Genomic DNA, 14,513 nt, shown 5'->3' on the forward strand with positions numbered 1-14,513 from the left:
AAAACTGGCTCGCTACTTGTATGTCCAGGCTGAAACACACAGCCCTGATTGGTCTGGCAGAGGCTGCATCTCTAGGGTTCATGGTGGACTGGCCCTTTCCAAGCAGAGGGTGGAGAGGATGGAGAGAGAATTCAAAGAGCTTGGATAGGAAGTACGAGGCAGAGACGAAGCAAGCATGTTGCCCTCATGAAGGACACCCTCAATGCCTGAATATTGCATTTTTAAAAACCAAACCATGTTCCTGTTTTAACTGTCTCATAGATTCCTTTTGGCTGTTACCATATGAGTAGCTGTACTGGGAGCTGTTTGGAAACGTGTAGAGAACATAATTATTTGGGGCTGCCTCTGCTCAGTTGGCCTGTATGTAGTGTGTGTGTTTATGTCTGTGTGTGTGTGTTAGGCAAGAGAGAATTGTTGTAAATCCAGTATGGACCCAGAATCACTAGAATCTTTGAGTAGCGCCTATGGCAGAGCTTCCCTGATAGCTCAGCTGGTAAAGAATCTGCCTGCAATGCAGGAGACCCGGGTTCAATTCCTGGGTTGGGAAGATACCCTGGTGAAGGGAAAGGATACCCACTCCAGTATTCTGGTCTGGAGAATTAAGGCATGGAGCAAGTCAAACCGAGAATTCCATGGAGTCGCAAAGAGTCATGACTGAGCCACTTCCACTTTCACTATGGCAGAGGAGGACTCAGATAACCTATGAAATCCACTGGGGACTTCCGTTCCTAACCTGGTCCTCGCAGTGCTTGGCTGAGGACCGCTGATCGTCACTGGTGCGGTCCTCCTTGTAGGCTTCATTTGATCCTCCAGAGACTGGGTAAAGCTAGAGCTGAAGAGTGGGAGGGCCATTTCTGGGAGGGAAACTAAGAAATGCATTGTTTGCCCTCCAAAAAGGAAAGGGTGGGGGTAGGAGAAGAGGGTATTGAGAGAGAGATCTTAGAAGACTGACTAAATCCATAAAAAAGGTTTGACTTGCTCCGTGGCTTAATGATCTTCCTGATGTCCTACCCAGCACGGCCAGCGTTTTACCTGCTCTAATAGTGGGGCTGGCGGCAGGATTTTGGGGGATTCACATGAATCTCGCGGGAGGGGGTTCTTTTCCGGTGTTGATGTTCTGACGCCCTGTTCCCCCACCCCTTTCTCCCCCTTGGTCCCGACCCTCTGCCTTTTCCCAGATTCCAGAGCAGCTGCTGGAGGATCGCACCCACGGGGAGATGATTCCTCATGAAGAGCCTGGATCCCCTACAGAAATCAAATGTGACTTTCCGTTTATCAGACTAAAACCAGAGCCAGTCCGACAGTGAGACGGTCACCGTGGAGGGGGGACGGCGAAAAATGAAATCCAACCAAGAGCGCAGCAACGAATGCCTGCCTCCCAAGAAGCGCGAGATCCCCGCCACCAGCCGGCCGTCCTCGGAGGACAAGGCGGTGCCCAGCGACAACCACCGCGCGGAGAACGCGGCATGGCTCCCCGGCGCCCGGGGCCACGTGGGCGGGCGGCTGGGGCCAGCGGGGCCCCCGGCGGAGCTCGCAGCGGAGCTCGGTTTACAGCAGGGAATAGGTTTACACAAAGCGCTGTCCACGGGGCTGGACTACTCCCCGCCCAGCGCGCCCCGGTCCGTCCCGGCGGTGACGTCCACCACGACGATGCCCGCGGCGTACCCGCCGCCCCCTCCGTCCGGGGCCCCAGTATCCCCGGTGCAGTACGCCCACCTGCCGCACACGTTACAGTTCATCGGGTCTTCCCAGTACAGTGGGCCCTACGCCGGCTTCATCCCTTCCCAGCTGATCTCGCCCACAGCCAGCCCGGTCACCAGCGCGGTGGCCTCGGCGGTGGGCGCCGCCACGCCCGCTCAGCGCTCCCAGCTGGAGGCCTATAGCAGCCTGCTGGCCGACATGGGCGGGCTGAGCCGAGCCTCCGGACACAAGGCTGAGCCACCGCCACCGCCGCCACCGCCGCAGCACCTAGGACGGACAGCAGGGCTCCTCCCCCCGGGGTCCCCACCGCACCCCCAGCAGAGCCAGTACGTGCGCATCTCCAGCTCGCCGCAGAACGCCGCACGCCCGGCCTCGCCGCCGACCCTCCCCGTCCACCTGCACACGCACCCGACCATGATCCCACACACGCTCACCCTGGGGCCCTCCCCGCAGGTGGTCGTGCAGTACACCGACTCCAGCAGCCACTTTGTCACCCGTGAGGGCACCAAGAAGGCCGAGAGCAGCCGGCTGCAGCAGGCCATGCAGGCCAAGGAGATGCTGAACGGGGAGGTGGAGAAGGGCCGCCGGTACGGGGCGCCCCCCGCGGCCGACCTGGGCTTGGTGAAGGCGGCCAGCAAGGCGGTGCCCCACCCGTATGAGTCCAGGCACGTGGTGGTCCACCCCGGCCCCGCTGACTACAGCGTCCGCGACGCGTCGGGGGTGCGGGCCTCCGTGATGGTCCTGCCCAACAGCAGCACCCCCGCCGCCGACCTCGAGGGGCAGCAGGTCACCCACCGGGAGAACTCGCCGTCCGCCCTCAACGACAAGAGTGGCCTGCACTTGGGGAAGCCCGGGCACCGCTCCTATGCACTGTCCCCGCAGCAGGTGCTGGGCCCCGAAGGTGTGAAGGCCGTCGCCACGCTGTCCCCGCACACGGTCATCCAGACCACACACAGCGCCTCTGAGGCCCTCCCCGTCGGGCTGCCGGCCACGGCCTTCTACGCGGGCACGCAGCCGCCGGTCATCGGCTACCTGAGCGGCCAGCAGCAAGCGATCACCTACGCCGGCGGCCTGCCCCCGCACCTGGTCATCCCGGGCACCCAGCCCCTGCTCATCCCCGTGGGCAGCGCTGACCTGGAGGGGTCGGGCGCCGCCTCGGCCATCGTCACATCGTCGCCCCAGTTTGCTGCAGTGCCTCACACGTTCGTCACCACCGCCCTGCCCAAGAGCGAGAACTTCGGCCCCGAGGCCCTGGTCACCCAGGCCGCCTACCCGGCCATGGTGCAGGCCCAGATCCACTTGCCCGTGGCGCAGTCCGTGGCCTCCCCCGCTGCCGCCGCGCCCCCTACGCTGCCGCCCTACTTCATGAAAGGCTCCATCATCCAGTTGGCCAACGGGGAGCTGAAGAAAGTGGAGGACCTGAAGACGGAGGACTTCATCCAGAGCGCGGAGATCAGCACTGACCTGAAGATCGACTCCAGCACGGTGGAGAGGATCGCAGACAGCCACAGCCCCGGCGTCGCCGTGATCCAGTTTGCCGTCGGGGATCACCGAGCGCAGGTAATGTTGCCTCCGCATCACGCAGGTAGGGGGGACACCGCGCCATGCCGCCTCCCTTATCTCCTGGCCACCGTGACTTTCTTCCAAGCAGCAGACCTGTCTGCCTTTCTGCGGCTGTGGGGGTGATTGAGGGTTTTCTTTCACTTTCACTTTGTACCTAAAGGTTAGACTTCTCACGTTCCCCCAACCACCGTTCTCTAAGAGAATTAAGCCCTAATGCACCCCGAAGCATCCAATATTTGTTATGAATTAATTTCTCTGCTTCTCCAATGGGGGCTGGTCAGGTACCATGCTTGGGACAGTTAAGAAAATCACCACTCGGGTTATTTTGCTGATGATGTTCTGTGGTTTACATGAGTAACCCTGATTCAGTTCAGTTCAGTTCAGTCGCTCAGTCATGTCCGACTCTTTGCGACCCCATGAATTGCAGCACTCCAGGCCTCCCTGTTGATTACCAACTCCTGGAGTTCACTCAGACTCACGTCCATCGAGTCAGTGATGCCATCCAGCCGTCTCATCCTCTGTCGTCCCCTTCTCCTCCTGCCCCCAATCCCTCCCAGCATCAGAGTCTTTTCCAATGAGTCAACTCTTCGCATGAGGTGGCCAAAGTACTGGAGTTTCAGCTTTAGCATCATTCCTTCCAAAGAAATCCCAGGGCTGATCTCCTTCAGAATGGACTGGTTGGATCTCCTTGCAGTCCAAGGGACTCTCAAGAGTCTTCTCCAACACCACAGTTCAAAAGCATCAATTCTTCGGCCCTCAGCCTTCTTCACAGTCCAACTCTCACATCCACATGTGACCACAGGAAAAACCATAGCCTTGACTAGACGAACCTTTGTTGGCAAAGTAATGTCTCTGCTTTTCAATATGCTATCTAGGTTGGTCATAACTTTCCTTCCAAGGAGTAAGCGTCTTTTAATTTCATGGCTGCAATCACCATCTGCAGTGATTTTGGAGCCCAAAAAAATAAAGTCTGACACTGTTTCCACTGTTTCCCCATCTATTTCCCATGAAGTGATGGGACCGGATGCCATGATCTTCGTTTTCTGAATGTTGAGCTTTAAGCCAACTTTTTCACTCTCCACTTTCACTTTCATCAAGAGGCTTTTGAGTTCCTCTTCACTTTCTGCCATAAGGGTGGTGTCATCTGCATATCTGAGGTTATTGATATTTCTCCCAGCAATCTTGATTCCAGCTTGTGTTTCTTCCAGTCCAGCGTTTCTCATGATGTACTCTGCATATAAGTTAAATAAGCAGGGTGACAATATACAGCCTTGACGTACTCCTTTTCCTATTTGGAACCAGTCTGTTGTTCCATGTCCAGTTCTAACTGTTGCTTCCTGACCTGCATATAGATTTCTCAAAAGGCAGATCAGGTGGTCTGGTATTCCCATCTCTTTTAGAATTTTCCACAGTTTATTGTGATCCACACAGTCAAAGGCTTTGGCATAGTCAATAAAGAAGAGATAGATGTTTTTCTGGAACTCTCTTGCTTTTTCCATGATCCAGCGGATGTTGGCAATTTGATCTCTGGTTCCTCTGCCTTTTTTAAAACCAGCTTGAACATCAGGAGGTTCACGGTTCACTTATTGCTGAAGCCTGGCTTGGAGAATTTTGAGCGTGACTTTACTAGCGTGTGAGATGAGTGCAATTGTGTGGTAGTTTGAGCATTCTTTGGCATTGCCTTTCTTTGGGATTGGAATGAAAACGGACCTTTTCCAGTCCTGTGGTCACTGCTGAGTTTTCCAAATTTGCTGGCATATTGAGTGCAGCATATTTCACAGCATCATCTTTCAGGATTTGAAAGAGCTCAAGTGGACTTCCATCACCTCCACTAGCTCTGTTCGTAGTGATGCCTTCTAAGGCCCACTTGACTTCACATTCCAGGGTGTCTGGCTCTAGGTCAGTGGTTACAGCATCGTGATTATCTTGGTTGTGAAGATCTTTTTTGTACAGTTCTTCTGTGTATTCTTGCCACCTCTTCTTAATATCTTCTGCTTCTGTTAGGTCCATACCATTTCTGTCCTTTATCAAGCCCATCTTTGCATGAAATGTTCCTTTGGTATCTCTCATTTTCTTGAAGAGATCTCTAGTCTTTCCCATTCTGTTGGTTTCCTCTATTTCTTTGCATTGATCGCTGAGGAAGGCTTTCTTATCTCTTCTTGCTATTCTTTGGAACTCTGCATTCAGAGGCTTATATCTTTCCTTTTCTCCTTTGCTTTTCACTTCTCTTCTTTTCACAGCTATTTGTAAGGCCTCCCCAGACAGCCATTTTGCTTTTTTGCATTTCTTTTCCATGGGGATGGTCTTTATCCCTGTCTCCTGTACAATTTCACGAACCTCATTCCGTAGTTCATCAGGCACTCTGTCTATCAGATTTAGTTCCTTAAATCTATTTCTCACTTCCACTGTATAATCATAAGGGATTTGATTTAGGTCATACCTGTATGGTCTAGTGATTTTCCCTACTTTCTTCAATTTAACCCTGATTAAGAAAAGCCATTTTCCACCCCCACCCCCCCTTTTTTTTTCTGGTCAGGGAAAGACAATGCTGCTTCAGGGGAGGGTGTTAGGTGCCCAGAGTTGCCATATCCCATTACAACATCAGTGTTTTGTTGTTGTTGTTATTTATTTATTTTTTTAATTTGGCTGTGCCACGTCTTGGTTGCAGCGCTTGGAATCTGATCTTTAGTTGTGGTGTGTGACCTCTTAGTTGCAGTGTGTGGGATCTAGCTCCCTGACCGGGGGGTCGACCCCAGGCCCCCTGTATCAGGAGCTTGGAGTCTTAGGCGCTGGACCACCAGGGAAGTCCCAACATCCATGTTTTAACATGTAGGTTTTGTTATCATTTAGGTATGGTGAGGCCAACAGAGGAGAATACATCTGCCATTGAAAAGGTGGTGTGTTATACTCAGATCCCAAGAAGAGGGGATATGCCCGGCCACATGTTGACATGCAGAAGAAGCCCAGGGTCTGTTACAAGGCACTGGGACCCAGGAGAAAACATGGACAAGAGCCTTTGTTGTTGTTTCAGTGGGAAGGAGTGGGTGAGGCAGGGTAGCAAGCGTAGGTAGGCTGCTGCTGCTGCTGCTGCTGCTAAGTCGCTTCAGTCCTGTCCGACTCTGTGTGACCCCATAGATGGCAGCCCACCAGGCTCTGCCGTCCCTGGGATTCTCCAGGCAAGAACACTGGAGTGGGTTTCCATTGTGTGAAAGTGAAAAGTGAAAGTGAAGTCGTTCAGTCCTGTCCGATTCGTAGCGACCCCATGGACTGCAGCCTACCAGGCTCCTCCATCCATGGGATTTTCCAGGCAAGAGTACTGGAGTGGCTTGCCATTGCCTTCTCTGGTAGGTAGGCTAGTTGGAATCATTTCAGCAGGCTCTGGGTACAGGAGCTGTCCCTAGGTGTCTGATAGTGGCCCAGAGAGTGCAAGTCCCATTCACTGAGGAGGAAGCTGGGGTGTGGGTGTTTTCTTTACACGTGAAGAACATTATCCCCGGTAGGGGAGCTGTTAGCTGTGTCTAGGAATTACCTAATGGAGGGAGGGACAGTCCCTCCAGTGTCAGCAAGACCCCAAGATGTCAAAGCATCAGATAAAATAAAAAGCATGGTTCATATAATCTGGAAGGTGGAAGGTCAAGGTTGTCCCAGGTGATCTCCTGGACTCCTGATAAATAGGAACCCCAAGGGCCAGATGCAGCCAAGCTGAGTCATGTTAAAACTAGAACCGAGATCAGCTCTTAATTTCCATGAGTACCTTCAGTCCACTCTTTTCCAGCTTCTTAAATCACTTGAATGCATTTATTCCGCCCATGTGTATGGAAACAACCGTTTCACTGACCAGCTTGCTTGAAGTCAGGTTTGGCCCCAAGGCGGGGAACTTCCCAGGCTATAGAGCCTCAGTGCCTCTGGGAATGGGATATGACAGCACCTCCTTCAGTTTGAAATGAGTTGAAAAATGGTCATGGCGTAGCTGGTATTTGGGACAGTCAAAGATAAACAAACTAGTTAATGGTTTGAATTGTTTTTAGAATATTTTTAAAAAGATCAAGTGAGGTGGGGGAGTCTGATTTTCCAAAGCGTTTTCCAGGACTGCTTGTGAATGTCCGGATGTGGGATCTTGCTCAATATCAGAGGGCCTGTGTTGCCAGGAGCTTTTAGCCCTGAAGACTTTTCTTTTTAATGGTGAGATGTCGCTGTAAACTTTGGTGAGGCCCAAGAAAATTTCTCAGGGTTCTGATGCAAAAAAAAAAAATTGCAAAAATCAGGATATTTGGAAAAGAGCATCATTATGTAGAACTCCCTACCCATGTCTAAGTGTCTGCTCCCTCTCCGCATCCTACGTGGATTAGGAGTAGGTGGATCCTCACTGAAAAAAGAATGAGCTGATTTACTAGCAAAGTTGTCTTTTAACAGAACCCAAGTGAAGCCTGGGAAATAAACAAGAAGGAAAAGTAAATGTGTTTGTTTTTTTTTTAATGATCCCTTTAATCCTTAAAGCACTACTGTGAACAGAGGTAAGGAGAGGAAGAGGGGTTATTTTGAAATGCAACTATCTCCCGCCCAGCACCTCTTTTCAGCTTTCAGTAAAGAAGCGCTCTGAGCTGCAGGCTCATCTCCAAGGCCGTAGGAGCCCCCATAGACCAGAGCCTCACAGACCTCTAAGTTCCAGATTGACGGGCAGTGCTGAGAGGTAGCATCTCTGCATGCACCTCCCGCCCGATCCTCCGCAGAGCGAATGCTTAAACGATTGAGAAATTGGCTTCCGAGTGTGAAGTCTCATTTCCTTCCCGTCGCCAGGCCACCGGTCTCTTTGCTGACGGCCAAGGTGCAAATTAGAAGGTAGCGGGTTTGTCGGGGCCTGTTTGCAGGCCTGTGAGGCCGCCCCTGTGTGGCCTGGCCGCCCGCTGGGAAGGACTCAAAAGGGTGCCTGGGGTTCCAAGCTGCAGAAACGCAAGTGCAGGGCCCGGCACGCCAGTGATGTGTCTCTTTACCCAGAAGCCTATCAGAAACAGGCTGACATCATCCCAGCTAAAATACTCCACCAGCTGTGTTTGCCACAAGTGACGGGGGCAGAGTCAGCCGAGAATCAGAGAAAGCGAGAGGGGGAGAGGGGCGGCAAGGGAGAAGGAAGGTCCGGATTTAATTTACACTCTAAGGGCTGAGGGCTTCCCTTCCTCCTCAGGGGGCTCTCTGAGGGGTTTTCTCCCCAGGCCTGGAGATCCAGTCTCGGTCTTTTCAACTGATTAGAAATCTCTTAACACTTGCACCCATTAGGAAGGTTGAGAGATGTGCAGAGAGTTTTCACTTAATTAGCCAAATCACAGATTTGATTGGGGAAGTTGTGGGAGGAAGGGGGTGGTTTTCTAAAGGACGGATGGCTTTGTGACCCCAGGCGTAAATCCTGCATGGAGGCAGGACCACAGGGACACTTGACTTCATGACCTACCACAGGCGTCCCCAGTGGATGCGGTGTGGCTGGTGGGAGAAGCCCCGAGCTTGGGGTCTGGACAATAGCAGAACAAAAATGGTCTCACTTCTCTCTGAGCTAGGGTTTTTCTCATCACTAAAATGGGCAAATGATTCCTTATACAAGATCATATTTTCAGCATCCACTTTGTTTTTATACTCCTTTGCTTTCCTGCCGTGCAGAACAGCCCTTGTAAAATTTACTAGCATCCACTAAACAAAAAAAAGGAGTGGGGGGAGGGATATGTACAGGGAAAGGTACCTGACTTTATGCTAATAATCAGCATGTAGATCCTGGGAGAAGGAAAGCCACCCTCTATAGAAACAAGGGAATTTTCACTGAGGGATTATTTTCAGGAGCCGAATTCCTAATTATTATTGTGAAAAGAGACCTCCAGGGTGGTGGATCTGAAGCTCCCTGTGAGGCAGTGTAGCAGAAGAATGCTTTCGCATATCCATCCCCATCTCTGTGGTTTTGTCCTTCCCAGAGCAGTATTTCTCGGCCCAGGCAAAGTATCCTTGCATCCCAGTTCCCCCAGGCTGGTTCTCCTCCAGGAGAATTGAAGGATCTCAGGCACTGTCTGTCAGCCCGTGTGCACCACATGAAGCCTCTCGGTAGCCACCCATGGTCTCCAGAGTCTATGGTGAGCCCAGAAGGGATCCTGAGATGATAATAACATCAACATGGGAGCCCGTGTGATTCAACTGGAGGGCAGAGCATCGTCTGCTTGGGTGGGAAGCAGGTTAAGAGGTCAGAAAATGCAAGACCTGGAGCCTAAAAGACCCGAGGCTGAATCTGTCCTCCACCCCTGGAGCTTTGGGACCTGGTGCAAATCACAGACTAGTGCACACATGCTTGATGGTGCAAATGACACATGTGCCTTCCATCCGGCTCGTGTTGTAGTGTGAAGAATGAAAGTGATGTAAGAATGAAAGTGAAGTGAAGCCAGAGTGTTAGCCACTCAGTGGTGTTACTCTTTGCAATAGCCCGCCAGGCTCCTCTGTCCATGGAATTCTCCAGGCAAGCATACTGGAGTGGGTTGCCATTTCCTTCTCCAGGGGATCTTCTCAACCCAGGGATTGAACCTGGGTCTCCTGCATTGCAGGCGGATTCTTTACCAGCTGAGCCACCAGGGAAGAAAGGAAATTCGCTCAAAAGAACCAGTTCAGTCAGTAGTGGATAGGAGGTCCTCAGCAGTGTTAGTTTCCCTTCCTTGCTTCTGCTTGGGTGGGACTTTGACCCTAAGAAGAGAAAGGTTAGGTCCTGAAAAGTGAATGAGTAAAAGGCTTCATGCTCTTACAAGAGCTTTTGGAAGGAGGGACAGTTTAGAAAAGTCTGGAAGGAAGGCTGAACTTTTCTGGTGAGTCTCTGCCATTTCACTCTGCCTGTGTTCTTGCGGCATATTCCCAGGAGAGGTCCAGGAGCATCCTTCGCCATCGTGTTTCTGTGAAGGAAGTACCATGACCTCACGCCGGCCTGTGTGCACACAACACTGTCTGGTTTTCCTGAGTGTGAGCTGGACTGGAGGGGTCATCTAATGGTTGAGCCCTGCACATCAGTGACCAATGCAGAAACAGGCTCACACACCTCTCCTTTGCAGAAAGGATCTGGGCACCATGCCCACTGAGGAACCCCCGGCCTGGGACAGCCCCACTGGGGGAGCCCTGGATTCCATCTTTGAGCAGCCTCTGCAGCCCTCCGTCTCATGTTCCCCAGGCTTGACTTTTCTGAAGAGTACACAACATTTTGTCAGTACAATTTATCTGTGATGAGGCTGCCTTTTTTCCGTTAGTGCTGGGCTCTGTCTCTCATTAGGGCTGTCTGTCGCTCCCCCAGAGTCAGGAGCTGCCTGCTTCCTTTTACCTCCTTGATGGCTGCTTAATATTCCATGTCATTCTCTTCTCCCAACTCGTGTGTGTGTGTGTGTGTGTGTGCGTGCGTGTGCATGCACACACACACCCATACAGCATGTTACAATGACATGCTTACTGTACATCTACTGTTGGCTTTTCTTCCATTTCACTATTTTTTCATTTGACCGCTGTGTTCTGTGAGCTACCAGTGTCTGCATTATGCATTTAATGGGTCAGCTGGTGCCTAAAAATAGCCAGAGCCCTCCTGCAGGCAGCACAGACGCCTGTATAGTCCCTAAGCAGCCAAGGCAGACCGACTTGCCAAACATTTTACACATGGGGCTTGGTGGATGTGAACCCTGATGAATCAGAAAATGGGTAGTGGCTGCCCTCGATGCAAAGCTCATTACGGCCCTGGGTCCAGTGATTGGTGATAAACCTCCTAGCTCTAATGCCAGAAAGGCTCTAGCAGAGAAGCAATATCAAACACATTTTTGTTTGTCTGTGTTCCCTCCCACTCCCCCCAAAAGAAGAAAAATGCTCTGCTTTAGCATGTGTGTGATATAAGTGCCCCCAGCTTGGGGATCTTACATGTGTTATTGAAGCAGATTATCTGGGACCATTGTAGCTTATAGCTTTTTTTTTTTTTTTAAGTAGACTTTATTGTTGAAAGTAGTTTTAGCGGAAAGTACAAAGTTCCCAGACACCTCGAGTTTCCCGTTATTAAAATCTTGCATTTTAATGGAACATGTGTGACTTGTAATTGATGAGCTAATGTTGATGCATTATTATTAACTAAAGTCCATACTTTATATTAGGGTTTACTCTGTGCTGTACATGCTGTAGGTTTTGAGAAATGTGTAATATCACATATCCAGCCTTCCAAGCGTCTTAGAAGATAGCTTCCCCACCCTAAAAAGATCCTTCATGCTTTACCTATGGGTACTCCCCACCCCACCCCCAACCCTGGCAATCACTGATCTGTTTCCATCTCTGTAATTCTCCCTTTTCTAGAACGGCATGCAGTTGGACTCCTACAGTGTGTCGCCTTTCAGACTTCTATCACTTGGGAACATAAATTTACAGTGCCTTCATGTTGTTCTGTGGTTTTGAAAGCTTGTTTCCTTATAGCACTGAATAGTGCACGTTTGTTCTTTAAGGCACGCATTTTCAGACCCTGGTAGGGAGGGAAGGCAAGTGGGACAGACCCGTGTGCCCCAGAGCTGCCCTGGCACCTGCCAACTGGGTCTCTGGGAGCCAAGCGACATTGCGAGAAGAACTCAGCTCATCCATCATGTAGGGCTTGTGTTTGGAGGCGTCTCTGTGCTGGGATGTGGGTTTAATGAAACAGCTTCCACCAAAGACTGAGTCAGGCTTAGCGTGAACGTGATGAAGTGTTTTAAATAGAACACTCACAGACGCTCTTACACTCGACTGAAGAGGTGTGACTGTTTTTATTAATGATTTTTCAACATTGAAGTAAATTGGGCCTCCGTCAGCCCCTCCGTCTTTGCTCCAGTGTTTTCAATTTTTTTTTTTTTTTGACATGGAGAATGTGGTCATGCAAACTAGCCTTCGAGGAGAGCAGACAGACTTTTGTCTGTGGGTGAAACAGGACCCAGAACTTCACTTGCAGACAAAGTTAGGGATTCCCAGTGTAAGCATGTCACCGAAAGTGAGAGGTCCTCACCGACACCCACTTCTGAGTCATGTCCTCACTCCTGGATGCAGGCAAAATGTGTATATTTGCCATAGGCTCGAGAAAAAAATGCTTCGTAAAACAGAAGCCCTTCACATTTGTGAAAACAGGGATTCTCATGAAGGAAAAGGGAGACAAATTTAAACAACAGGCATTTTGTTTTCTTTATATCCTGCTCTCGGTGATACGTACATATGTGTGTGTCTAGACAGAGCACCAATCTACTGTTGAAAAATACAGCCAAACAGCATAGATGTGCGTATATGCATGCACAGTTTAGATATGGCGGTCTTTGAGTAGCTAGAGGTATTTTACTGAACTTAAACAAGAGCTAAGAATGATCATAAAAGGTGGTCAGTCGCCAGATCAGGAGGCGCACTAAATAATTATCAGCCCAAAGTGAGGATGGCACCTCCCTGTCTTGGTTTCTTCATCTTGAATAGAAGTTGGAGGCGATCGTTTTAGAGGAGCTGGTTTAGCGGGGCTGGAGAGGTGGGGGCAGGTTCCTCTTTGGAGCCGTGGGGAGCAGTGGGTGTGTCTGGAGCCACGGGAGGAGGGCGGGAAAGGGCACAGGAGGCTGGAAGGTGACCACCCCTGAAAAAGAGAGGTGCTGGATGCAAGGCATCCAGGGATGAAAGGCAGAGGGGGCCTCAAGCTGACACCAGAACAAAGGCTATTCATGCTCCCATTTCATCCTCCAGTTTGCTTCAAGTGTTTGGAAAAGGATGTATTTATGTGATGAAAAAAGAGAAACTGGCTGTGTCGAGCTGCCAGGAGTTATATAACAGGTTTTGGTCTTGTATGGTCCTGCCCTCATGAATATATTTTTGTTGGGGTTTAATCGGAGCCCATTTGAACCTCGACAAGGTCATAAAACGAAATCGTGGTTATTAGCGCAGCTGAAAGCACAGAAAGGAACCTCACGCTTGGGGAGAAAGTAACTGAAGTATGACTCAGTGAGCTCAGGGTGAGCACTGCGTCTGACAGGGGACCGTGGGGTGAGGCAGCTGTGGCTCGGCCTGGAACGGCGCCTGTGAAGAGCTGAGCGAGACCCAGGGAAGGTGCAGCTCCTCTCTGGGCCAGGAGCATGTGTCCCGCGGAGTCCCGGCTGGCAGTCGCAGGCCCAGGCAGTCTCTCTGCAGCATCTAAACACTGGCCGCTATTGGCCAGTGGTACGTTGCGGTGTTTTCACTCGTGGAGGGCAAACACAGAACCAGTCTTTCAGATTTGTCCTGAGCACCCATTACAAGCCAGGAGGTGTCCTGCACCCTGAGGATAAATCAGTGAGTGAACCAGGTGGGATCTCAGCACAGCACCCCCCACCCAGAACATACCGTCTCTTGGGAGTTCGTGGGCCGAGGTGAAATGGAGAAATATGGAAGTAAAGAAAATGACACGTCAAAAGATAACACGTGCTGTGGGAAAAAATAAAGCAGACTAAAGAGGATGGGGAAAAGAAGGATGCAGAATAGTTCAACAGGGTGTTTGGTGACACTCTGAGAAGGGGAACAGGAGGCAACAGGACACAGAGCAAAAAGGCTTTCAAGTGGAGGGAATAGCGGATGCACAGCCCAGAGGCACAAGCGTCTTTTGAAGTGAAAGACCAACGAGAAGACCAGCATTACTGCGGTGCAGGATTGAAGGGGTGGGATGCAGACCATGCCAGGCTTGTTCACAGGGCTTTTTCTCCCAGTGAGAAGCTGGCTTGGCCAGGACTGTGACCGAGGAGGCAGTGAGAAATAGGCTCATCCTAGCTGTATTTGGAAGAGAGAACCCCTTGGACTTGCTTGTGATTTAGATGCGTGCGGTCTGGGAGGAGGAGCCCAGGAACGTACGATGCCCAGGCTGTTGACCTGAACACTGGAAGTGTGAGGACGCGGCTCTTGGAGGTGCCAGGAGGAACCCAGGAGGGGCGTATCAGGGGTCTGTTTGGGACATGTTCAGTTAGAGTTGCCAGTATATAGCCAAGTGGACATCGCCAGGTAACATGGTTGCCAGTATCCAAACAGGCCTTGGTGAAATTACTGGTTTTGTATGCGTGTTCTGGCTCCTCACTGAAGGCAGGAACTAGGTCTTAAACAGTAAGTCTCACACTCTCAGTGTTACATTTTGAACTTGATTCAAACTGCAAAACCTGGAATGTGAAGCACTTAATAATATTTCTCAGCACCAGAGGGAGCCCCACACGGGCCTCAAGTTCAAGGAATTCAGACTCATTTCTGGTTTAAAG

At 50.9% G+C, this 14,513-nt stretch overlaps 1 protein-coding gene across 13 annotated transcripts in view; it reads left to right on the top strand.

Annotated features, from left to right (window-relative positions):
* The window catches only part of ATXN1 (ataxin 1), a 414,527-nt gene that overhangs the window by 394,186 nt on the left and 5,828 nt on the right, over positions 1-14,513 (top strand). For all 13 annotated transcript variants that reach the window (XM_027525447.1, XM_027525448.1, XM_027525449.1 and 10 more), the window contains one exon: positions 1,179-3,261. In XM_027525447.1, the coding sequence (XP_027381248.1) occupies positions 1,339-3,261 (1,923 nt within the window). In that variant the 5' untranslated portion in view covers positions 1,179-1,338. The remainder of the gene's footprint in view (positions 1-1,178; positions 3,262-14,513) is intronic.

The sequence above is a fragment of the Bos indicus x Bos taurus genome, chromosome 23 (assembly GCF_003369695.1).
Source record: "Bos indicus x Bos taurus breed Angus x Brahman F1 hybrid chromosome 23, Bos_hybrid_MaternalHap_v2.0, whole genome shotgun sequence".
NCBI classification, from domain to species: Eukaryota; Metazoa; Chordata; class Mammalia; order Artiodactyla; family Bovidae; genus Bos; species Bos indicus x Bos taurus.